The 23602-nt window shown below is 42.4% G+C and overlaps 1 protein-coding gene and 1 long non-coding RNA gene across 3 annotated transcripts; one reads left to right on the plus strand and one right to left on the minus strand.

Annotated features, from left to right (window-relative positions):
• Positions 1 to 134: 134 nt before the first annotated feature.
• apba1a (amyloid beta (A4) precursor protein-binding, family A, member 1a) lies at positions 135 to 22899 on the minus strand. Of its 2 annotated transcripts, none has more exons than XM_057034304.1 (13): positions 22734 to 22899; positions 11076 to 12715; positions 9590 to 9685; positions 9459 to 9498; positions 8839 to 8984; positions 7748 to 7777; positions 6518 to 6604; positions 5412 to 5597; positions 5135 to 5314; positions 4805 to 5017; positions 4498 to 4617; positions 4287 to 4427; positions 135 to 3538 (listed from the first exon to the last, which is right to left on the minus strand). In XM_057034304.1, exons 2-13 carry the CDS (start codon positions 12609 to 12611, stop codon positions 3467 to 3469), a joined length of 2847 nt encoding a protein of 948 aa, XP_056890284.1. In that variant the 5' UTR covers positions 12612 to 12715; positions 22734 to 22899; the 3' UTR covers positions 135 to 3466. The 2 variants fall into 2 exon arrangements, with proteins under 2 accessions (XP_056890284.1, XP_056890285.1); XM_057034305.1 differs by having other exon boundaries at positions 11076 to 12712; positions 22734 to 22843.
• On the plus strand, positions 12593 to 13746 carry LOC130526548 (uncharacterized). The gene is made up of 2 exons (XR_008950788.1): positions 12593 to 13547; positions 13640 to 13746. It is a non-coding gene; the product is annotated as an uncharacterized LOC130526548 (long non-coding RNA).
• Positions 22900 to 23602: the final 703 nt, after the last annotated feature.

A 23602-nucleotide genomic window follows, 5' to 3' on the forward strand; every position in this document is an offset into this window, starting at 1 on the left:
GTGTAGCTGAATCGATTCAGAACCATCTGACTACATCAAAATTGGTAACGGCAACTTTTATAGTTAAAATGGCTGATTCGGAAACATGAACCACTTTAAAACAAAAAAAAAATTCACAACAGCCCGGACAGATGTGTTTCAGCAAGTCATTTATTGATGTAAATACTGTTATAAATATTCAGGCTCAGGTACAGAAATGTAGCTCCAACAGCTAGAACGTCACAGAAGCTAGCAAATAAATTAACATTGCTGTTGCTTTTACAGAAACGGTGTTTTTCGTATGTTTAGAGTCTGTAGATACATCGACAGTTACATTCAGGATGAGTGCACTTAAATACTTGTTTAACCAGCCTGCTGTGACTTCAAGTGCTCAATGTCTTGTCAGCTTCATGCTAGCCTACAATCCCTGAAGGACCACAGGGACAAATATTACACATCTAAAATTATATTGTGCTCTATTAGTGTATATACATGACTGGGATTTCACACGTCAGCGTCCTACATTCCACGCACGTTAATGTCTCTGAAGCTCCTCTATCTGCCAATTCAAACACACAAAAAAGTATATATACTTTTACACAATTCTATATATTTAATCTATAACTGCTCTATATATCCATCTGGTTTATGTTTAAACACGGAGTACATTGGTTTGGTTATAATCACACACCCACGCACATACACACTGGGGTGCAGCTCCAGAGAAACAAGTGTTAAAAGTCCAAAATCAGCTTAAAGATTGTAAAGTTCAGCAAAGGAAGAAAGAGTAAGGCCAAGATGAGCTTCGTCTACGAGGACAAACATCGGTAACAAACCAGTGTGGCTGGAGCCAGACAGTAACTGGTTGGTGTCCAGTTTAGATGCAAGTTTATGTCCTTCCTCAGATGAACACACACACCGAACATTGAAAGCTGTGGCTTGAGGTCCTGCAGACTCATCTGAGTTTGCTTTAAATCTGAAGAAAAAACACTGAAACATCTGCCTTTGGTGTCAACTTTGTATTCAGCTTTGTGCCACAGCCACAAGTATATTTGAAAAACACAAACTCCAGCCTGCTGCATGTGGATGAGTTCAGTTTCTACCAGCAAATGATTCAGAGGAATTCACACATATTCATATGAAACTCCACCAGTTAATAATTTATTACCTTTTCTAATCTGCTATGCTATCTTTGATCTCTTTAAATTGGTAAAATGATGCGAAACCTCAACAAATCTCAGTTAAACGGGTCATAAAATCAATCCTGGACCAAAGAAGAATCCCTTAGGACGGAATTGGGAGTTAATGGCCATCTCTGCATTTTTGACTGGAGTGACTGTTACTTTTAAGAATGCCAACAGAACCTGCAGGCTAACCTACTTCCTGGATTATCAGACTATCAGTGCAGCAGCAGCAGCAGCAGGGTCATGGCCAACACTTACACCTGCTGCCCATTTGTCAGGCTGCTGTCAGTCATCTAAAGGACAATTTCCTCTGTCACCAGTCAGAAAGGAAGATAAGAGCCTGTATCAGTGTTTTTATGTTACAGCTAAAGTGGGACTGAAAGTCATGACTGCTGTGGTACTAAAAGAACTAGAGTAGTAGAATTAGCATCTTAAACATGCTCAGAGGCTTAAAACTGCATCTCCTGAAGGGAGATTCACAATGATTTGGGATCATTTATGCCATTTTTTCCCACCTGCTCAGTCAGTTCACCCCCGTTCTGATCCATGCAAATCTGTAGGATCCTTTTCAGTTGTTATAGCAATTCTGTAGAAAGCCCAGGCAAGAAAAGAAGAAGAATGAATGTTGCAAAGAGGATAAAGACACTTCAGTACTGAGGATCACTTCAGCTTGAGTGGCTAATGTTAGCACAAAGAAACCATTCCTCTCTGTTACATTCATCTTCATTCAATTATTATCTTTTCAACGCTGCCACGCTAATGCACCAGAGCTTAGATGGGTGAAGCTGTGCAGTGGAAACACAAGCCAGTGTAAAGTGTCTTTCTGTTTGTTTGGTGTGTATCCTCACTTCCTACTACAGCCATTCTCCACGGTGTCTGTGTTCCCAACAGTGTTTCAGGTGTGTTCTTATGGTGCTAAACACAGAACAGATGGAACCAGGCAACAAGTCTCCAGCACAAATGGTGTGAAACCGCTTCATCTTTCACATAAGTGACTACAAGCTGTAAACATTACTGAACGTCACAAACAAAGAAATCATGTAAATTTCTGTTGTAGAGTACTCACTCGAGGTAGAAGCACACGATCAAGAAAGCATGAAAAAAGAATGCAAACAAGCAGCCCGTCTGTGAAAGGCTGCTAGTGGCTTCACGCAGCTGCTGGAATTGCAGTGTAACTTGAATGGAAGCAGGAAAATGGATAAAAAAAGACCTTCCGAGTTAAAGGAAGTTCATCAAGTTTGGAGAAGTATAACAGAAGTATAAAATGGGCCCTGTGTGGCTCACACATCTTGACATTCATCAAAAGATCGCTCCATGAGTCAGTTTTAGTATACCAGGAGCTTTGATGGTGCAGAAAAGGGTTCTTGAGTGCAGATGACATGGTCTGCTACATTTTCAAGAAATAGAAAAATAAAGAATGATTCCTCTTGCCTTTTTACCCTCCAGTCGATGCACACCAGAGAGTTTTTCTACATCCAGTAATACTCTTAAATGTCAAATGGGAAGTTTTAAAAAACTGGGTTTTCCCCTTCAAACAGTGGAATTGCAAACAGGAGTAAATGTCAACCTTTCAGCCAGCAAAGTGGTGGAATGTGAGGAGTTTTTTGGGAGTCCTCAGATTTAGTAAAATTGAGTTTGGTCTGATGGAAATTGTAATATCTGCCGACTGGATTCATAAGCTCTTTCTCAGAACCTTTTCTGTGGAAGTAGAAAACAGAGGCGAGGCTTCTGGAGTCATCTGATCTGGCAGCTCAGACTGTCCCCAAATTGTTTCCTTACTCACATTTTCATTAAATGAGCTGATACTGGTGGAATAATTGGAGAGAACTTTACAAAAACACAAAATGCTTCTGACTCGGCATCAGTGCATCAAACAATTAATCAAAACAGGAATGAACTTAGTATCTATGCTCTTTGCATTAAATGCTGCTCTATTGGACTAGAAACCATCTAGTTCCCTGACAAAACATGACCGGAAACCTCCCATTTTAGGTAGCAATGCAACAGAAAATGCATCTTTGGGGGGTGTGAAAACTGTGGCAGTGTTACGACAGTGAAATAGCAGCGCAGTTAAAAGCACAGTGAAGGTGAGAGACACTGCAGAGAAGCTAACGGTACCTTTAGCCAAAGAGCACAAAGATTTAACACAGATGGATAGATTGAGTGTCGGCGGTGCCGTCAGTCCTGCACGAGACTGAGTGTCCATCGCTGTAGTCCATCAGCCAAGGACAGAAGGATTCAGGCTTCGGCTTGTCGGTACCACTGGAGATTTAAAGAGAGCGTGAGAACAAGGCGTTTCCTCCTCAGATGTAAATCGGTTGCTCCTGGGCAGTCAGCAGGCGGTACATGGCCGCAGGCATCGTCTTCATATGAATCTGTCAGTGACACGACAACAGTTCAGAATAATTCTCTAATAAACTACAGCTTGAGCTGGCAGTGGGTAAAAAGAGCATTAAAAAACACATTAAAAGGCAAAAATTTTCGTTTTGCTGCAACAACCTGCACGATACTACTTTTTAAATGTTCTGAAATGAACTTTAAAATGAATGAGCAAAACAAGTCTCTATAAAGACGAGTCAAAGGTTAAAAATGCACCCATGTTGAGAATCTCATGAATCTTTATTTTTAGAACACGAATCGTAAAAATAAAGCTTGTTCTAAAGTTCAACAGAATGTGGGTGTATAAGTGATTTGCAGTGTCTGGGATGTACATTCCCAAAACTTAAAAAAATGGTTCAGTCACAAATCAAAGACCAGTAACGTCTCCCAGTCTGGCTGTCAGCTCACAGGAAGATGCACGGCTGATCTTTAACCGGCTTCCATTGATGTCCACGTCTGTTGGCTGAGGCCATCATTTGACTTCATCTTTCATCTCCCAGTTTTAACCCCAGTGACTGTGCTGGGAGGTTCCAAAGCCGAGCTGGGGACACTGGTATGCACGGCTGAGGCTCATGTAGCCTGTGGCTGTTTATAACTAAGCTAAAAAGCCAGTTATGAGACATTTGATGCTGTTTTCCTCCACATAGTATCCGTGCCCCCACATTCAGTAGTGGGTCACATGACTATAGTATAGAAATAAAATCCCTAATCCGTCAAGTCGGCCTCTGTCATCTTTTCTCTCACCTCTCCGACAGCGTTTGACAGGATGTGGACAATTTTTTCATGAGGGGTTGCCACCACACTCTGGCTGTTGATCTCGATAATGCGGTGACCCACTCTGACCCCTCCTCGCTCAGCGATGCCCCCACGCATCAGGCTGCAGATCTGTGACAGGAACACATCCAGTCAGACTCAACTTCCACGATTTTACACCTGAGAGCAGAACGCTACTCACAATCCCATTCTGGACACTAAAACCCAGCTGGTAGCGCAGGTCAGGTCGTCTGATGAGGACCGTGGTCACGGGGGGGCATCTGACGATGTTCAGCTTGATGCGGGACTGGTTCTTCAGTCCCTACATGAAGAGAGCAGATGAAACAGACGAGAAGCTGAAGCCTGAAGTCCTACTTTCTGTGACAGACTATGGCTTCAACTCCTCAAAATGCTCTTCATGAGTTTGATGGAAGTTTTCTCGCCATGTTTTGTGAGGACATCTGCAGATCAAGTTGTATCAATATCACACCTACCAACTGTGAACTGACCTTGATGATGCTCTGGCAGGTGGATAGTGGTAATCCCACTAAACTAGTCCCATTGATTGACATAATCTGGTCTCCAATGTTCAGTCTACCAGACCGTTCTGCTGGCCCAGCATGCATCATGTTGGCAATGATGACAGTGGGCAAGATTGAGCCCCACCCACTCTCCACGATGACCACACCCAGAATCTCCCCCTTGGCCTTCTCAATTAAAACCTGAGAGCAGAGTGGCCATGGAAACGGAAATTAAACTTTTAACTGATGGTTAATACAACACATACAGTTCTGCGCATGAATAAATCATGAACGTAGGAGACAACAAGGCCAGCTTACATCTTTGCAGTTTTCGGACTTGGAGAAGTGGATAAGGTCATCGTTGTACATGTCCTGTGTGTTCAGCAGGTCGCTGTACTCCTTCTGGCTCAGGTCCTCGGGGTTTATTCCGTTGGCACGTAAGAATTCCTGGTAAGCCACGCTGAAGGCCTGGCCAATGGACTGGGCAATCAGCTGGGCCTGAAATAAAGCAGAGACAGGAAGGCAGACTTTGCAGGTTTGTCCGTCTGTCAGCGAGAACTTTCAGACGAGCAAAGGCATCACGTCAATTACTCACGTCTTCAGACTCGAACACGTGGCAGATCATCTTGTACTGGCGCCTGCTCTCTTGACCTGGATCTGACGCCTCCTCGTTCTCCTGAGTGTCGGGCCGAGGCATCCTGCGCCGAGCCATCAGAACCACAATGTTGCCTATGTCAGCAATGTAGGAGATGGTCCGCAAAGGGTGATCCATCATGGTCTCCTGGACGTCAAAGAGGCACAAATTACAGCACCCAGATGTTCTGCAGCAGGTACGCAACAGGAGCAGAAGAAGTTCTTGCATTTACCTTTTTTCTCAAAAACTGTGGTGTGTGTGTGTGTGTGTGTGTGTGTGTGTGTGTGTGTGTGTGTGTGTGTGTGTGTGTGTTTACTAAATGCATGTCATAAACTGCATGCTGTCATAAACAGTGAGCTAGAATTCTGGAGAAACCATCAGGTTCTCCTGACCCCAACATCACTGAGCAACAACTCAGATGAGCTGCACATCTAAAGTAAAATAAAGTAAAATAAAGTAAAGTAAAGTAAAGTAAAGTAAAGTGAAGTAAAGTAAAGTGAAGTGAAGTGCAGTAAAGTAAAGTAAAGTGAAGTGAAGTGCAGTAAAGTGAAGTAAAGTGAAGTGCAGTGAAGTGAAGTGATGTAAAGTAAAGTAAAGTAAAGTAAAGTAAAGTGAAGTGAAGTGCAGTAAAGTAAAGTGAAGTGAAGTGAAGTGAAGTGAAGTGAAGTGAAGTGAAGTGAAGTGAAGTGAAGTGAAGTAAAAATAATCCCAAGAATTTGTGGGACTTAGAGGAAAGGACAGTTTTACAACCGGAGAAAATGAAGGGCCTCGTCCACAGCGATCACTTAAGACTGCAGCAGTCACTGATGCTCTCTTTGAAAATCTCAATATTAAGAACTAAATGTTTGTGTAATGAATGAATGATCTTGTGTAATGAATGTGCTATTCTGTGATGCCTCGTAGTTTGAAGTGAATCCTATTAAAAGTGAAACAAATGTGTTTTGCCCGATGTGTTTTAGCACAGCAGTCTGCGACCTTTTGTATAGTCATGAGCAGAGCTAAAACACAGCATCATGTGTTCTGGAACACGGTGAACCCTGATGGTGCGTGTCAACCAGGACGAGTACCTGAGAGTCAGCATTCAGCACTTTGATCCTCTGGGTGGAGATAAAGAGATCCACTTCTGTCATTGGCTGAGGCTCACCGTCAGAGGCCTACACACACACACACACACACACACACACACGCACGCACACGCACACACACACACACACACGCAAAAATACACTTACTAATGCAAGAAGTTTCAAATGTTCCAAAGAAGAACTGACTTCATGTTTAACATCCTGTGCAGCGACGAATGACTTTAGTGGTTTAGTGCAGATATTTATATAATTATTTATCAGTGTTTCACAGTGCAAATAATGCAAATATTATTCATAGTTTTCAAGCAAATTCATCAGAGGACAAAACGTTGCTGCAGTCTGCCAGCTAACGAACCCGGAGCGTTTTACCACTGAGTCACAATTTTTCTGACTGATTTGGAAACTAATCTGGACTTTGTAGAAAACATAACAAGAGCAGAATAAGAAAAAAAAAAATCAAATTTATTGTTTTCACCAAATGGCAGCATTACTGCTCCATCCGGGTCCAACATTAACACAAATATCTATTTGTGGTGCTTCCATCCTGGTGACTCACAACATGATATACTTGATCAATTTTAAGTGACTGAAATGAAACCTGGGCTTTGCTCCCATTTCTGTGTACAACTTTAACAGAGAGACTGTGTTCTGCTGCAGGCAGACCTTGACCTACCCCTGGGGCCGTGCCTGTCATATGACGGAAAACTATGAAGCGGTTTCTAAATATGCAACGTCAGATGAAAAGGTCAGCATCATCTGGGAGTCCAGTCATCTCTAAGTTATTTGATAAGTCTACAAAGTCAAGCTCACATTACCAAGAAGTGGTTGTAAAAATAATAATAAATTGTGCCCTCGGCTTCCAGACATTTAACGCATTTTCTGCAGCTCCGTTTGTTCTAGACCCAATTGTCATCTAAATCTTTGTTAATAAAAAGAGATGCTCTGATCACAGGCTTTAAAATAAGGAATCAACGGTAGAAAAACATTAAATAATCAAGGTAACTCAGCATCAGCAAGTTTACAGCTCTTTCTTGCAACCCTGCAAGCTAGATTCTTCACAAAAACATCTTCCACAAACACAACCAACATGTTTAACAGTACAAGCTGGCTGCTGGATTCAGGAGAGGATAAATGGGTGATGGTGGCGTGCAGACACAGACAAGCCAAGCAGAGGGAAAGCAGAAGCTGAGCTGGGATACGGAGGTACTGCACCTTCTTGGTCTGGGCTACTTTCTGGGCCGTCTGCCAGGCATGGAACAAAGCAGACAGGAGAATCATGGGTTAGTATCAGGAGTGACTGGCTGGATCACAGAGAGGAGGGTCTTCAGCTGCTACCATCACAACTGTTATCTTCACTCTCAGCAGGTCAATGTGCAACTGTCTCCAGGCGCTCATGATGGCTCTGTGGCCACCGGGTTTTCCCTTTCACCATATTTTTACAAATTGAACACCACTAGGGATCAAACTGAAAATGTTATCTCACACACGTAAAAGGTAAAACTAATTGAAAAATAAGTATTAAGTATTTTTATTTTTTTCACCAAAAAATAATAGATTTCTTAAACTCATTATCTATTCTATAAATTGTACTTTGACACGACACGCGGATGCGTTACCCATATTTACCAGCAGGGGTCTCTCTTTACCTGTCTGTTCTCATAGCGATATGTGCTGACTTTGCTCACGGCAGGTCCAGCTTTTGAATTCCAGGTTTGGGCTTTTCTTTGTGTCTGTGCTCCCAGTATTGAATGTGTTTTGTGCTCTCCCCCAGTACCACTGACTGTGGTACCATCAGGGCTTGACCACAGATCAATAAAGTTTCTTCAGTGTGATCAGGTTTTGTCACTCAAACAACAAACACACATGGAATGGTGTGATTGTTTAAATATGTTAATGTAAATAATAAGAATCTTGCACCCGGAGTTACATTTAGATGGATTCACATCAATTCTATAAAAAAATTGCTGCTCCCTCATACAAAGTTCCTGTCAGGTCTGTCTATATAAGGAAACCAGAAGATTTTAGAGAGCAGCAAGGGGACATCTTAATGACTGATTTACTAGAATTTCAGTAGAAAATGTAACCAGAGGAGAGCTTTGGTGAATACCTTCCTCCAGACTCCATTAATAGACACACAATGAAATCAATCACAGGGAGCAAGTGAAAATATAGAAGTCACACAACAAGAGTGAGCACCTTTCGAAATAAATCAGGAAATGAAGCTTTAGCAGATCTCTGCTAAGGAGTTGCTGAACTGATGTCAGAAATGTGTGAACACAGGTGAGCTGTTTTTGTGCGTTTACCTTGATGCGACTGACGGCCTCCTGCGCCTGCATCATGCGGATATTCTTGGAGGGGGTCTTGTCTGACAGCAGCTGGGTGGAACCCAGGTAGTTGGCTGCAAATATGATCCCATCAATGAGGTCCTCAGGGTCACAGGGACCAGGAACTGCAGGAATAGATCTGTTTCATTTCTTTGAATAACTTTATTTTTTGACATTTAAGTTGTTATTTAAAGTCCCTGCCCTCATCAAACACGCAAAACATTCAAAGACAATGTTAAAACTTTATAGCTAATCACGCTTTTATGATATGTATCATTTTCCTTAATAAATGAATGAGCAAAAATTAGTCATTCACTTTTTTCTTGCAGCAACTGTAAGTGATTCACGATTCTGACTTTAGCAAACAGCTCTGGAAGTATTAGATAGAATGGAAACACTGAAGTGTCTTCATTATGACTACTTCTTGTTTTATACGTGATGTTCTTATCTAAATTTCACTGCTAATAACTTCAGTAAATGGTGAAAGGAAGACTTTTTAAACAGCTTAACTAAAAAAAAGCAACTTTAATTCTATTCTTTAAGAATACTGGCAACCTCTTCTCCTTAAAACCCTTCGGAGAAAAAGACCCACCACTCACCTTCTACATACGTAGGGAAGGATGCGAGGCTTTTCCTCGACTGATAAAAAATAAAGAGAAGACAGTCTTTCAAACACAACTTCAGGCTGATGTGAGGATGCATTTCATGAATATTAACAGGCTGAACGCACGTCTTTACTGGAGGGAGACGACTCGAAGCTGTCATCCTGCAGCAGGTGCCTGCTGGACTCTGCTCCTGGAGGAGATGGAGATGCAGAACCTGGGGACTTCAAGAAGAGAAGAAAGAAAATCTAAAAGGAGGGAGTTATAAAAATGTTCTCCACATAACTCAGGCATTCCTTGTGGGTTTTCTTTCACACAGGATCAAATAAATTCATAGAGTAGCAAAAAAAAGTTTGGCAAAGTTCTATGAAATATAATGTTGAGTGTAGATCATATGGATGATGGGTGATGAGAAATGAATCCGCTCTGGATCTTGTGTTTAGAGATGTCTCTTTTGTGCCCAAACAGCAGAAGGTTCTTTTAACTCCCACAGAGCCATGAAGGAGCTGGAAATGCTATCCATCTGGCCTTTCTAACAAATAAACGGTGATGAGATGATAGTTCTATTTACTGAACACAGTCTTAGTGTTGGAAGAAAGAACAGGAAATTGTTAAGAACAAGGTTTTGGTAATCAGACTCTTCGTGTCACCAAATTTGCTCTCAGACTTCACCACAAACTCGAGATATTCATCAGTACCTCATTTTCCTCACGGCTCTCAGTTCGCTCTTTCCGCTTGGCTTCTTCCTCCTCAAGCTTCTCGACTTGATACATCCAAAAGTTTTCCATGTTTATTGTCAAATGCACACGTTCATCTGAACATCAACAGGTTCCACAGTGGAAGTGATGTTCAGAGGAGTGCATGCGACACCACTGTGTCGGACTGGGGGTCAGGTGACCACGAGGATCAGGTGTCAGTATTCATCATGGAATCAGCAAATTGGGTCTGTCGGTTTGTGTTCAGGCTTCCCTGATGGTTGCTGATGGTTTCTGCTTATATTATTTTACATTACATAAGGTGCTCACATTAAATGTGAGGCTTACAGCAGAATTCCCATTTAATCACACAGGCTGTGTGTTTATTCTGGTACTGGACGTGTAAACAGCAGAAGTCCTCCTGTTACTGGATCCTCACTGAATTATTTACCTGCCCTTTACCTTTTTATCTCCGTCTCTCTCAGTTACTCAATAAATCATTTTCATCGCAGCAGGAGGGAACCACAAGACCTGTATTTCCAATCAGGCAGTTGACAAAATGTTAATGTTAACCACTGATTGACACTCTCCACAGACGGACCGCGATTATTTCCACTGGGAAATCCTGGTTTCAGAAACAGTCTGGTTTCAGAAGAAAGCTGCTGATTTTTTTTAGTTTGCTCCACTCCTACAGTAAGTCCTTAAACTGATGGAAACGGTCAACACATGCGACGGAGAGGGGATTCTGCTAACACGGTGGAATACACTAGCATGAAAACTGACTTTACCTGAGTTATCAATCAATATAATCCTACTGCCTCCTTGTGAACAACCTTATGGATAGATAGATAGACCTTTTGGTTCACTCTCATCCTGACTGTTTTATCTAACAAAGCGTGTTCAATGCGGCTCTACTCACATCACCTCCCAGTGTTGGTTGCAGGTCACACTCTATAGTTGGGCTAAGGTCCTGCCTCATTACCCAGATTGGCTCCTTAGGCTCATCAGGTGTGTAGGGAGATCTCACAGTTCTGTTCTTCACCTCCTCTATGGCTTCCTTGATGTCCTTGATGGCCAGCGATATGGCATCCCTCTTCTGCTGATTTTGTCTAATTGCTACAGACTCTTCTGTTGGAATCACAGCCTGCTGTTTACCGGCCACGTTTCCTCTGTCATCTCCTTGCTGGTTCTTGTCTGAACCGGTTTGAAGCTCCTCTTGGCATGTTTCCTCTCCCTGTTTGAGCTCATTTGCTTCCCCGATGACTTCTTCTATGGAACCGTGGGGACTCTGGGGGCTATGATTTTCTTTGACCTCTGTCACAGTGCTGCTGACGTCCTCCTCCTGGTCGCAGCTGTCAGCCCGTGGGTACGGGGCAAACTCGGCTTCTTTCTCTGGACTGTCTGACTCACCATCAGAGCGTTCATCATAGTGACGCAGGCGGGAACCCACTGAATCCTGCTGTTGGTAGTCCGCTTCCCCCAGCCTTCCTTCTAACAACTGGAAACCGGCCCTTCTCTGCTGGATAGACTCGGCGTCTTCAGCTCTGTCGACATCAGAAGACGTCGGGACTTCACCGATCTCTTCGTAAACATGCTCCGATAGTGAATATATGTCGTATGGCTCAGAGTACGCTTCCTCCGTAAGTCCAGCGTCTAAGCTCTGACCGACCAAGAGGTCCGGTCTTCCGCCGTGACTGGGGGGCTGGGCGTAGACATAGTTGGAGTAGCCAGCATTCATCATGTCCTCTGCTTCGTCCTGTCTGCGTGGGTTTTGGATACCAGGCAGGGGTTCACGCGGTAGTGGTGGCGGCTGGGGGACATAGTTGGGGTGTGGGTGTTGCTCAGCTTCGGCATTCTCAGTGTACCCTTCTGCCTCAGGCCTTAGCTGGACTCCATAGTTCCCCACCTCGTCCTCCACATCTGGCTGGGCCTCAGGCTCATATGACATCATCACCAAGCCGTCGTCACCCTCAGCGCGGTCTGTGTGGGTGTGGAAGCCGCTCTCGGTGCTCGCAGAACGGGCCAGCGCTGAATCATCCCTCTCCCGTTCATCTTCCTGGTTCATCTCCCTGTGATGACGCTTGTCCTGTTGTTGTGCTATCTGTTGTGCTCTCTCAGCCTCTCTTTGCTGCCTCTGCCTATGCCGCTGTTGCTGGGCTCTGATCCGGGCCTCGCTGTCCCCTTGTCTGCGATAACGTGTCACTGCTGGTCGAGGAATCGGCTGCGGCAGTTGGTGCTGGTTTGCCGGAGCTCCAGGATGAAGCTCCGTGCCTGACTCCTCTTGTGGTGACCGCTGCTGTGGCATCCTTGCTCTGCCACCGCTGTTCCCCGGAGGTGCCTCACAGCGTCTGTAGCGCTTTTCTTGGTGGTTGTGGTTCCGGGAACGGCCTTGATGGTTGTTGCGCTGGACAGGAGGGGCATCGGCCTCGTCAGTGACTTCCTGATCAAGATCCATCTGCAGGGGGTTGATGATGGTGTGATTGTGATTGGTTTGACAAACTCAGAAGAAGGTTGCAGGACTCATCTACAAGTGCGTGTAGGAGGTCAGGCCAGGAGCTGCTGGAAGCGGACAGACGGGAAAAAAGCAAAAAGTCAGGAAACACAAATAAAGAGCGACATTTTGTGAGGTTTCCATTGACGCCAAAATATAACACAACTACCACGTGTGTATTGCTGTAAAATGGATGTAATCAGACAGTTGATGACAATAATTAGTCACAGGACTAATTGACATCATCCTTCAGCTCTGAAGCAAACCACCCATATGCCTGTCTGCCAGAAAGATACCATTATTACCGTAATTTCCAGACTATAAGCCGCTACTTTTTTCCTACACTTTAAACACTGGGGCTTATTCTATGGTGCGGCAGATTTATGTTTTTTTTCGTGGTGCACTATCACAACTATTGTCATTTTTACTAACCCTCATCAACGTGGAAAATACTAGAAGAAAAGCATATGATGCGACTTTTAAGTTAAAAGCGATCACTCTGGCAGTTGAAGAAGGAAATCGAGCTGCCGTGCATAATCTTGGCATACATTATGGTAATCAATGGCGAGAAGTTGAAGAACTGATCCAAAGCAAAAAGACGATAAAAGCTTTTAGACGTAAACATCGCAGGTGGCCCGAGCTTGAAAACGTTCTGGAAGACTGGGTCAACACACAGAGAGCAGGCGGTCACGGTGTTTCCGCTGTACAAATCAGACTGAAGGCAAAAGCAATCGCCGATGAAAATAGAAGATTTTAGAGGTGGGCCATCGGGGGTTTTTAGATTGTTCATTGTTTGAGTAAAAAAGCATAAACAATGTAATTTGTATGTAGCTGATACAAACGTATATTTCAAGGTAGCTGCATTACAGACACTGTTAGAAAAAAAAAAGTATATTATTTGTTTATTTGTTAATATATTTGTTTATGTTGCTAAGCGGATTAAATTAAAAGAAAAGTTCAAAAATCCTGACGTGATAAAAATTGGATTTAAGGTCTCTGTATAAACATACAAGTGAAAAGAGTGGCTGTTGTTTCTTACCTGTCTGTTTGTCACTCGTCAGTGACTCGTCTCTTACGGTAATAAAAACATATACCGGTACTGAATGTTTTCGATCTAATTTTTCATATTACTACGTGGGATACCTGCGGCTTATAATCCTTATAAGTACAAAAATGATTTTCTTTCTAAAATTAGATTATGCGGCTTATAATCAGGTGCGCTCTATAGTCCGGAAATTACGGTATCCAAAAAGCAGGACACGCAAATGTTCCAGGATGCCTGGGAGGTATCTGCAGCGAAAGGCTTCTGCAAGGAAACATGGCTCAGTAATAACCTAATTCACTTCTGCTCAAGATCTGGAACAACAATCTGCCTCCAGATTAGTTTAGAGACAAGGACACAAGGCTCAGTGGTTGCTTTGCTTTCACTTTTCTTTCTTTTGTTTTGGTGAAATGCAAGTAATCAGTTTTGTTTGTAGAAATATTTCAGATATAAGGTAAAAAGTGCTATGCCACCATAGACACCAGTGGCAACTTCCTGGGGAAACATTTGTATCTTCATCATAATCTACAACAACGTTACAAAGAAGTAGAAAATAATCTTTCAGTCTAAAAAAAGGGGAAAAAAACTTATATTCATCCTTTGATCAACAAAACACAAAAAAACCTTTCAATTCCAGTACTGTTGAAAACGATGGAGGAGGAGGAGATCAAATACTAATAACAGCAATTTTTATTTTACCCAGTCAAATAAAAAAAAATCCAATTCATATTTATTTGGACAGCATCTCTTACAATCCAAAAATGTCTCTCAGGGGGAGGACAGAAAGAGAAGAGAACACACATACATCATGCTAATATAGTGAGTCAAATCAAAAGAGGAAGAGAGGAGAGGAGAGGAGAGGAGAGGAGAGGAGACTTAAAACTTAAAACCTTAAAACCAAATTATTGATTGATAATTAGGGAGGAAGGTTTTAAGTCTAATCTTAAAAGTAGAGATGAGTCAGCCTTCTGTACCTGCGAAAGGAGCTGGTTCCACAACAGGAAGGGGGGGGGCGGGTAGGTAAATGCTCGGCCCCCCATTCTACCCCTAGAGACTCTGGGGACCACAAGTAGACCAGCATTCTGAGAGCTAGAATGTTAAAAACTATTCCAGATTTAATGGGCAGCCCATTTGGAGTTGCCGATTTATTCCAATGTTTTTACATTATTATCACTTATAGAACCTTTTCCTGACATTATGCAACCCAGATGGACTCAAATTGACATAGCAGGACCAATACTTAAAGTGATCCATGAATCACAAATTTCACACGTGCTGAACAACATGTAGAAATAAATAATTTCAGAACACTGTAAAGGAACTCATTCGCTGTTATCATGTCCATCAGGAGAACAATCTCGTGGAACACTGTAGAATCAGCCCAATTTAACTATTTATCATTCAGCATAAGAGATCTATGTCTAAACAGAGATGAAAAAATCAAATAAAAACATGAATCTAAAGAAAAACAGTATTGGAAAAAAATAGCTTATAAAAATATGTTAAGGGAGATTAAAGATATTCTGCTGTGGCAGATTTTAGTATTTGCATGCATGTTCATTTATTTCAATGTGTTTATCCTACATAAAACCTAAAAACAGGAAAAATGAATGCTGGCGTGTTTCCGACTGCTGGAATTGTTCATTTAATGTGCCAGGACTGCAGTGACATGTTTTAACTCCACCTGCTGGTGACCAAAAATATGCAATGAGTGCCCGAGTTCACTGTGGACAGTCAAAATGCAGGAATTCTGGTTAAATTGCTAATATAAAATATATTCCCAAATATGCAACATTTTTAACTACAAAGATTACGAATGTTGTGTGCATGGAAACTATAAACAGACACACCATCAAAGTTTGAAAAATGGGGGTTGGTTTGCCTTTTTGTCCAGCCTGGTATCGACTATGATGTCACAGGAAAGCACCACAAACACAAATGAGCATGATTTGACACGACAAAAAGCATCAGATGGGATTAGAAACCTGTGTGGGAGACCTGTTTGTTATTGCACTGTAGAGAAAATGTGATTATGTTTGAACATTTATCATTTTCCCCTAACCATCAGCGTCGTGTTGGTCGCTGTTTCAGCTCAGAAACAGACTCAGGAGGCAGAAAGGGCCGCAGGACATCATTTTCTGACCTTACTCTGACCAGCAAAGCTGCAGTATGTCACCACTGCTGCACCATGCAAACCTCCCTCCACCGCTCCATCTCTGGGAGCAGGAGCGGTTGTCATGGAAACCAGAGATCAATCTTTGATGATGTTTAAAAGCCAAACTAATGATAGACCAGATTCTAAAATCAACATTGTGTTGTGAAACTGAGGAAGTGTTTATAAGTGTTTATATTGAAGAATGGACTAAATGTGAACGTGTAAGATAACGTCCTCTGCCAAGGAGGTGGTGTGACAGCCAGCATTTGTTTACTTCAGTCCGACTGTGAGCAAACTCACAAAGGTTACGAATAGATTTAAATAAAAATTAGGCCGGGGAAGAGCTAATTAAAGTTCGGTGATGTTCTGGATTCCGGAGGGATTTTGACCTTTGATCCCCCAAAGAACAAATCCAAGGGGCTTTGATCATCAAGCAATCTGCTATATTTCGTAACCTTGTATTCCTGTTGACTATACAGTATACTGTGTAGATTATGTAAATCGTACTACGGATATGTCAGAATATGTAAGTAAATGACCTGCTTGTCAGGGGTTTGGGCTCTCTGAGGGTGTTTCTCCAGTTATTGATTGATTGGGGTGGGATTGTTGTCATTATTGAACATCGGGCACAGAAGGATATTTTCGAGGAGCCTTCCTGAAACCTGTATTTGACCTGAAAATGTGCCAGCAAACACTTAAAAAGCGAGATTGTCTGTTTTCAGTAAATATCAACCACGGTTGCATCGCTTATTAATAAAATAAGAGGCCATAAAATATTCAAAATGAAAAATTGGGGTGATTATCCCTGCAGCATCTTTGAAGTCGGCTCTTCACACGCCGCAAGTGTGGTTCAGAGAAATGCAGACGGCTTGATTTACATGTTTTCTGCAGTCTGCGTTAAAGGAGGCTGAACTGGGAAAGTAACACAAGAATCATCGCAGAACAGACAGGAAGACAGACTGAATACAGACGGAATACAGACACCTGAGGGTTGCGTCCCAGTTTCAGCATCTCTTCCTTCACTGTTGAACGATCGACTTCTGTTCACAATGTAACGCTCCAAAAACATTTCCTCACGTCAGTCAGAGCACAGAACGATTGAAGCAACTTTATGAATCCAGGAGGAAAATGTTCCTTATTTTTAACAGCATACAAAAGGAAAGGCGACATCACATGACTCAACAAACACTGGTATGTATATCAGATACAACTAATATTACTGAACGCGCGGACAGAGTCTCAACTCCTGTACTACATATGGAAATGCCCTTGAGCAAGACCTCACAAAGAAGGTGCTGAAGCTGCATCTTATTCCAGGCCATTCGGTCAGTGGTGACTGAATGTAGGTGAATACAGACTTGGTATGTAAAGTGCTTTTGGTGGTCAAAGATGACTGAAGTGCTGCATAATGCAGTTTATTTACCTCCGATCTGCCTCAGATGCTCCGACTCTAACACGGCCATCTTTACCTTACTTCAATATCCGTTATATTCGTTGGTCTCCCAAAACAGACATGTTAACAGTTGGGCTGTGACTGAAAGCCTGCAATGATCAGTAAAAAAAGCACATAATTGTGTAACGTTTTAGTTTCTTTTTACCTATGTAAGACAGTACTCTTAAAATAATTCTGCAGTTCTGTTTAAAGCAATTATAATTTTCTTTTCAGTTGCAACTAATGTAAAATATGATATTGAAATAAATAATGTAGTATAATAATATGATAATGTAATGTTAGACAGGACTGATATAATTGCCGCCTGTCATGTGTTTCTATGGAGATTAGTATCATGTTCTGCTCTCGCAACTTAAGTCAGAGTCATGACAAGATGTAGTAATAATACAAATCTAAATCTTAATAAATAATCACTTATATAATAATCACAAATTAGTTTAACTGATGAGGGGAAGTAGCCAGAGGAAAAACACATATATCACCCATGTGATTACATTAGGAAGAGAACTGTGTACAATTAGCTATAGATGTGGGTGTAAAACTGGAGGGGTCATTAGGCCTGAGGTCAACCTGTAGCTCAGACAGCAGGTCTGCATCACTTTGTATGATGTATCTGTGTATTCTTCTTCTTGTTCTGTCCTTCCCCCTGCTCTCCCTCCCTCTTCCCCTTCTAGTTCTGTCCATCAGCAGCAGGCTGGTGAGCCTGGTCCTGCTCAAGGTTTCCTCCTGTTAAGGGGCATTTTTCTCTGCCACTGCTTTTTGTTTGTTTGCTCTAAGTTTCTGTGAAGAGCCTGAATACAATCTTGATTGTAACAGATGCTTTATAAAGAAAGGTGAATTGAAATGAAGTGAATACTAAAGATTATAATTATCACACAAACAAACAATTCTATTCAGTTTAAAAAACTTATTTACCCCAGGGAGGCCAATTTTCCTGTACACTCCAAACAGGTAACCTCTACACAACATTCCCCTCTATAAAAAACATCCAGGACAGCTTGAAATCAAGATTTCAACAGAACATTTCTTCACATTTGGACAGAGTGAAGCTGAAGCCTGACGCTTCTCCACACTGCTGCTGAGTCTGCAGACTTCACAGATTCATCTGAACTCTCCGTCTATATCACAGAGACAAAAGTATCTCTATCATTTATTTCTGAGCCTCAGCAGCAGACAGATGAGGAGTTGTTTTACATTGGCAGGAAGACATGGATGATTAAAGATATTAGCAGATGGATTCGGCCTCTACCGTTTCCTGCTGCTTTGACCTGAGTCTGCGAGGTGTCTCTGGACAAAGGCAGTTATTGCTCAAACACTCCAGAAGGAACCTCCCTTAACAAAAATAAATTATTTGTTGGTGGCAAAGGACCACTTTTTTCAGGTCAGCTCAGGGTGTCCACTTGTTTTATCCTCCCAACTGAGCAGCCAGCTGAGCTCAAGCTGCCACACAGGAAACAGGCTAACACTAAAGCTAATGTGCAGCAAGATCGATGAGAAAAAACATTCAAAGAATTCTGCAGAAACTGCAGCCTGGGTCATCTGAGAAGACAGAGCAGAGGTTTGTCTAGATGTAAAGAAAACAGCGAGGATGTCCAAGGTCCTGTTTTATGATCATGACTACCGATGCAGCATTGTGGAAGTCAGCCTACAGCAGAAGCTTTGTCTCTGCTGGATGCAGCTTTCCCAACACAAGAGTGCACAAAATAATTGTCACTGCAGTCTGCAGAGGTGTGAGACAGCAGCAGCCTGAGCTCTGCTGATCGACAAGACTGAAGGCAACAACAATAATATCAGATTTCACTGCTGCGTACTATGGTTTTATTCATGATGCATTCATGTAACACCTTGATTATCACCAGCTGTTGTTGTATTTTTGCCTTATTGTTTTCTACATGCTAATGGTGATCTAACACCTGTAACGCAATGAACTGTGGGTAATTATATCTGTATGTCTAATTAGTGTTTCTGAAAATAGGAGAGGAGCTGAGGAATACTCCGCGTGCTCTCATGCAGGTTTCAGCTGTGCATTGCTCACACAGGCTGTGCACATCATCGGGTGTTTGGTTCTGTTTCCTGAGGTGCTGGTGAGGTGCTGATCCTCTCACATGCTGACTGGATTCTACTGATATGACAAAGACCAAGACTCAGAACTGCTTTTTGGTGTCAGTCATCACATCTGCTATATTAACTGGCTCTCTTCACTCGATCATGGGACAAAATCCCACTTTGCTTATTATCATGAGACTGTCTTTTTTGCCGAGCATCTCCCAGTCATTTCCCAGATTCTCCGGTTGTGTCCTTTTCTCTGAGTCATCAGCCTGAAACCACCAACATGTCTGGACTCAGTAGAGGTTTTTTCTATGATGCTCTGAAAGGCAGAATGCACTTACAATACCACCCCCTCCACACACACACACACACACACACAAAAGCCAGGGAGAAAAATCACCAAAGCCTCTCAGTAACTAGGCTTCTATATCATAAAAGGCCAGATTTCCACATTTACAGATATAATTACTGTCAGCCAGGAGTAAAGGAAAAATGTAATAACTGCATTTAAAGTTAAAACGTACATTTGCTAATTAAAAATAGTCCCTTTTGAACTTTCAAAACCAAATGTCACGGTATCATTTTAGGGTTTCGCTCACACCAGCAACCACATCGCTCGCAGTGTCAGATTTGATGAAGAATATGAAGACAGAAAGATTGTTTTAAAGTGCTCTGCTGAGATTGTTAAAATATGTCTTCACACACAAGAGGAAAGTCCCGGGAAAAAATAAATCCCACTTCTGCATCACACATGATCTCATGTGACAATGTGTGACATCGAACTTTCTAAAACATTCAGCCTGAGGTTCCCTCATTATCATCATAATGCCGGAGCGACGGCAGCTGATACACTAGGGGGATGTTTCAGGTATAATGATGCCTGCGGGCGACTGGCCTGTCAACACTAATGGGAGGAGGGGAAAGGTCAGGAACGCTGGAGCGGAGAGAAAAGACACAGTTTTCCTCTTACTCACAAAAAAGTGTTAAAGTATTCAATGCCTTTTCAGGAAGAACACAATGATTGAATGTGTGAAGAAAAGACACTGGGGACAGCAGACAACGCTTGTATCTACGAATCAGCCAATAATTACAAAAGGAGCATCTGAGACAGGATCAATTTAGCCAATCAGCACATACAGGGGGCCGATCAGCTGATCACGTGACCAGATGACCAGAATTAATATAAATGGTCTTACAATATTTGGAATATTTTGATTCTCATATGGTGCCTCAGTTTCTGTCTGAACAATTTGAAAACCTACAATAAATTCTAATGAAAACATGAAATGCGTGTTTGAATTTGTCTTCATATGAAAACAGTATTCATATAGTGAAAATATGGTTTGACCACACACACACACGCATGCACACACTCATGCACGCACCCTGCCCCCCTACAGCTCAAAACGGTTGACTTCATTTCTGTTCGACTGCCGGCTGCCATCCATCAAACACAGTCCAGACGGGGACACAGACCATTTGGACCACTGACACTGACCATCCTGTCCACATCAGTACAGTAAATACAATTATTCTCTGTTTCCGTAGAACATCTGATTAATTAGTATATGCAGTTATAGCAGCTTATTGAATGCAAGTAGCTTAAGTGTTTTATCTAAACATTGTAGAGGGACTGTGTGATTTTATATGTGAGCCTGAGGTCTGTCTCAGCTATCTGCCCCTCTGGACCAGGCTTTTCTCATGACTGTCATCCTAAACCAAAAACATTGATGACAGAATGTGAAGGACACATATGTTGAGTGATTGCAAACACTGGGCAGTAACAGACTGATGCTGTTCTCCTGGAAGAGAAAATAAACAAGCACAAACACACATTTCAGCACTGATGAGCAGGTGCCTGACACACACATCCAGTCATAACACAAAGCCTCACTTGGGTTTCCACAAAATATATCAGAGAATTCATTTCAACGCAGCATTTTTGAACGGCAAACATGTGTTGCCATAGTTTCCACCATGGGGTGTGTCAGCTGCGTGACACCAAACTGGCTGAATACAGCATGGTACAGAGCTGCAACTGAGCTGCACAGTTGCACAGAATACATCTCAAAACAACAACAATGCAATATGGTGATTATGTAAGCTACAGTCTCATTCGGTAGCAGCATTAGCTTGCGGTGGCTTTCAATGACGGTTTTCAAGTCAAGTGCGTCTGGTTCCACCCTTAAAATTGCTTCTCTTCATCCCCCAAAGCTGTGCTCGGTACATTCATCCAAAAAGATGGTGCAGATTTATTACTGAGGTACACTTTTCAACTTGGGGTTAGGGTTTGTTATTGTTTGCATATCCTAAACAATGCTTCTGACAGTCCACTTCCATTGTTATACATCAGGATCAGATGTAAAACTAAGCAATGTTGGAATTTCCTGGAAATTCATCCAACAATTAACATTAGTTAATTGCCTAGTCCCCATTATAACAATAACAAAACAATATGCCTAACAGGTTTGCAGAGCAAAGTGGTAACAATCAAATTAAAGCTTAACAAGCGATCAGAGAACAGCGCAAAGCTGTATATGGAGACCATAAACCTGCTGTTAACTGCGTAGCTTTGAGTTGTGGAGAGCACCGCATCTGATCCAGTCAGCCACCACTGTGCTGGATTTTAGTGCAGGTTTTATAACCCAGTCATCAAACTGGAAGCGCTCTAATAATATTGGGAAAATGTCACAGTGGGGGAAAACTTAATTAGAATTTCAGTTGTCAGACTGTTCATTCAGTCATTTATATTATTTTCCATATTAAAAAAGAATCCCTAAAAATCAGGTTCTGTTATTGTAGGTTGTCTTTATTTAAATATAACTTGATGTGCACTCACATAGCTTATTATGAACTTAACAGGTATACATGCGCTGAGTGAAATTCACCCTTTTTAACGGGTCTCCACGTTTAAAAAGGACAAATGTGAATTCCCACCCGGATGGAGATGACTGTACAATAACCCGCAGCACCAGTCCACCCAGTCTGCAAACTCCTCCGTGTAGGTCTGCATCACATGCACAACCTGGTTTGAACCAATCAAATCCTGCAGCAGCAGTAGCCAGAGATGGTGAGCCCTGCCGGTCCTCTGGACCCGCAACAACCGGGCCTCTGTGTTGTCAGCCGGACACACACAGCTCCGACCGTGCAGCTGGTGCTCCGTTTCTGTCCATCTGAATTCCTGGCTGGTATTTCATCTAAAGCGCAGTTATCTGTCCGGGAAGCCACTCCTCACAGTCAACGAACCGAGCGGCGACAAAACCGTCACTACTCAGCCCCGTTAACAGCACGAGCAGCCGGCCACCCGGAGCTGACGCACCGCGGTGCGCTGCTGCAGGCGTCCGGTAACAGAGAGGCAAAAGCCCGCTGAACCAGTAGAGAACTAACCTTCATTCAGCAGTGATGGTGCAGCAGGCTGGATGTCCGCTCCGCCGCTTCCACACGGTCCTCCATCTTCCTTTCTGTGTGTGTGTGTGTGTGTGTGTGGTGTGTGTGTGTGTGTGTGTGTGTGTGTGTGTGTGTGTGTGTGTGTTCGCAGTACCTCCTCCCACCATCATTATAGGACACAACAAACAGCCCTCAGTTCTGCCACATTTACTGCATTGAGCACGACAATAAGCAAAATCTACTCTTTATTTCAAGATATTCTGCCCCCCATCCCCCCACCCTCCACCAGCACCCACACCAGTCCCACCACCAGCCCCACCATCAGTCCCACCACCAGCAGCTGCCTGTGGCTCCAAACCACCCCAGGCACCAAAAGAAATAAGCTATTAACCTTATTTTTATTCTGTTTTCATAATCAGGTCAGTAACGTCAAGTAACATCAATACATTTTTTTTTTAAATCTCTATTTTATATTTTATTGCAGGTTTTGATTACAATAAAGAGACACCATTAAATCAGACATAAAACCTTTATGAGCAACAAATGTTACAGAAGACAATGAGGATTCAATCTTATTTAATTGTAATTCTGTTCTTATTTTTTCTTGTTGGCATTTTCTTCTTATTCTCATGGTACATCCCATCATTTATATTCACACATTCAGTTATTTTTTGTGCAGACAACCTTCACAGCAGAAATATCTTCAGACCTGATCCAAAACATCATTCCACAGGACCCAAGGTATTGGTCTTCCACTGCTCCTTAATAAACATTCAAGTCTTCCTCCAATCTTCTTTATCCACGGTTTCTGAAAATAAAGATTTTTTTTTACACGATCTCTTACCCATATTGGTCTTTTTCTTTATCAA

Source organism: Takifugu flavidus, chromosome 5, assembly GCF_003711565.1.
Source record: "Takifugu flavidus isolate HTHZ2018 chromosome 5, ASM371156v2, whole genome shotgun sequence".
NCBI lineage: Eukaryota > Metazoa > Chordata > Actinopteri > Tetraodontiformes > Tetraodontidae > Takifugu > Takifugu flavidus.

Bases quoted from the DNA above. Each gene is read 5' to 3' on its own strand.
- apba1a (XM_057034304.1), bottom strand. From the start codon at position 12,611: ATGGATCTTGATCAGGAAGTCACTGACGAGGCCGATGCCCCTCCTGTC. The intron at 9,499-9,589 runs GTGCGTTCAGCC...ATTTTTTATCAG, and splicing joins CGTCTCCCTCCAGTAAAGAC to TCGAGGAAAAGCCTCGCATC. The intron at 5,315-5,411 runs GTGAGTAATTGA...GCTTTATTTCAG, and splicing joins ACGTGTTCGAGTCTGAAGAC to GCCCAGCTGATTGCCCAGTC.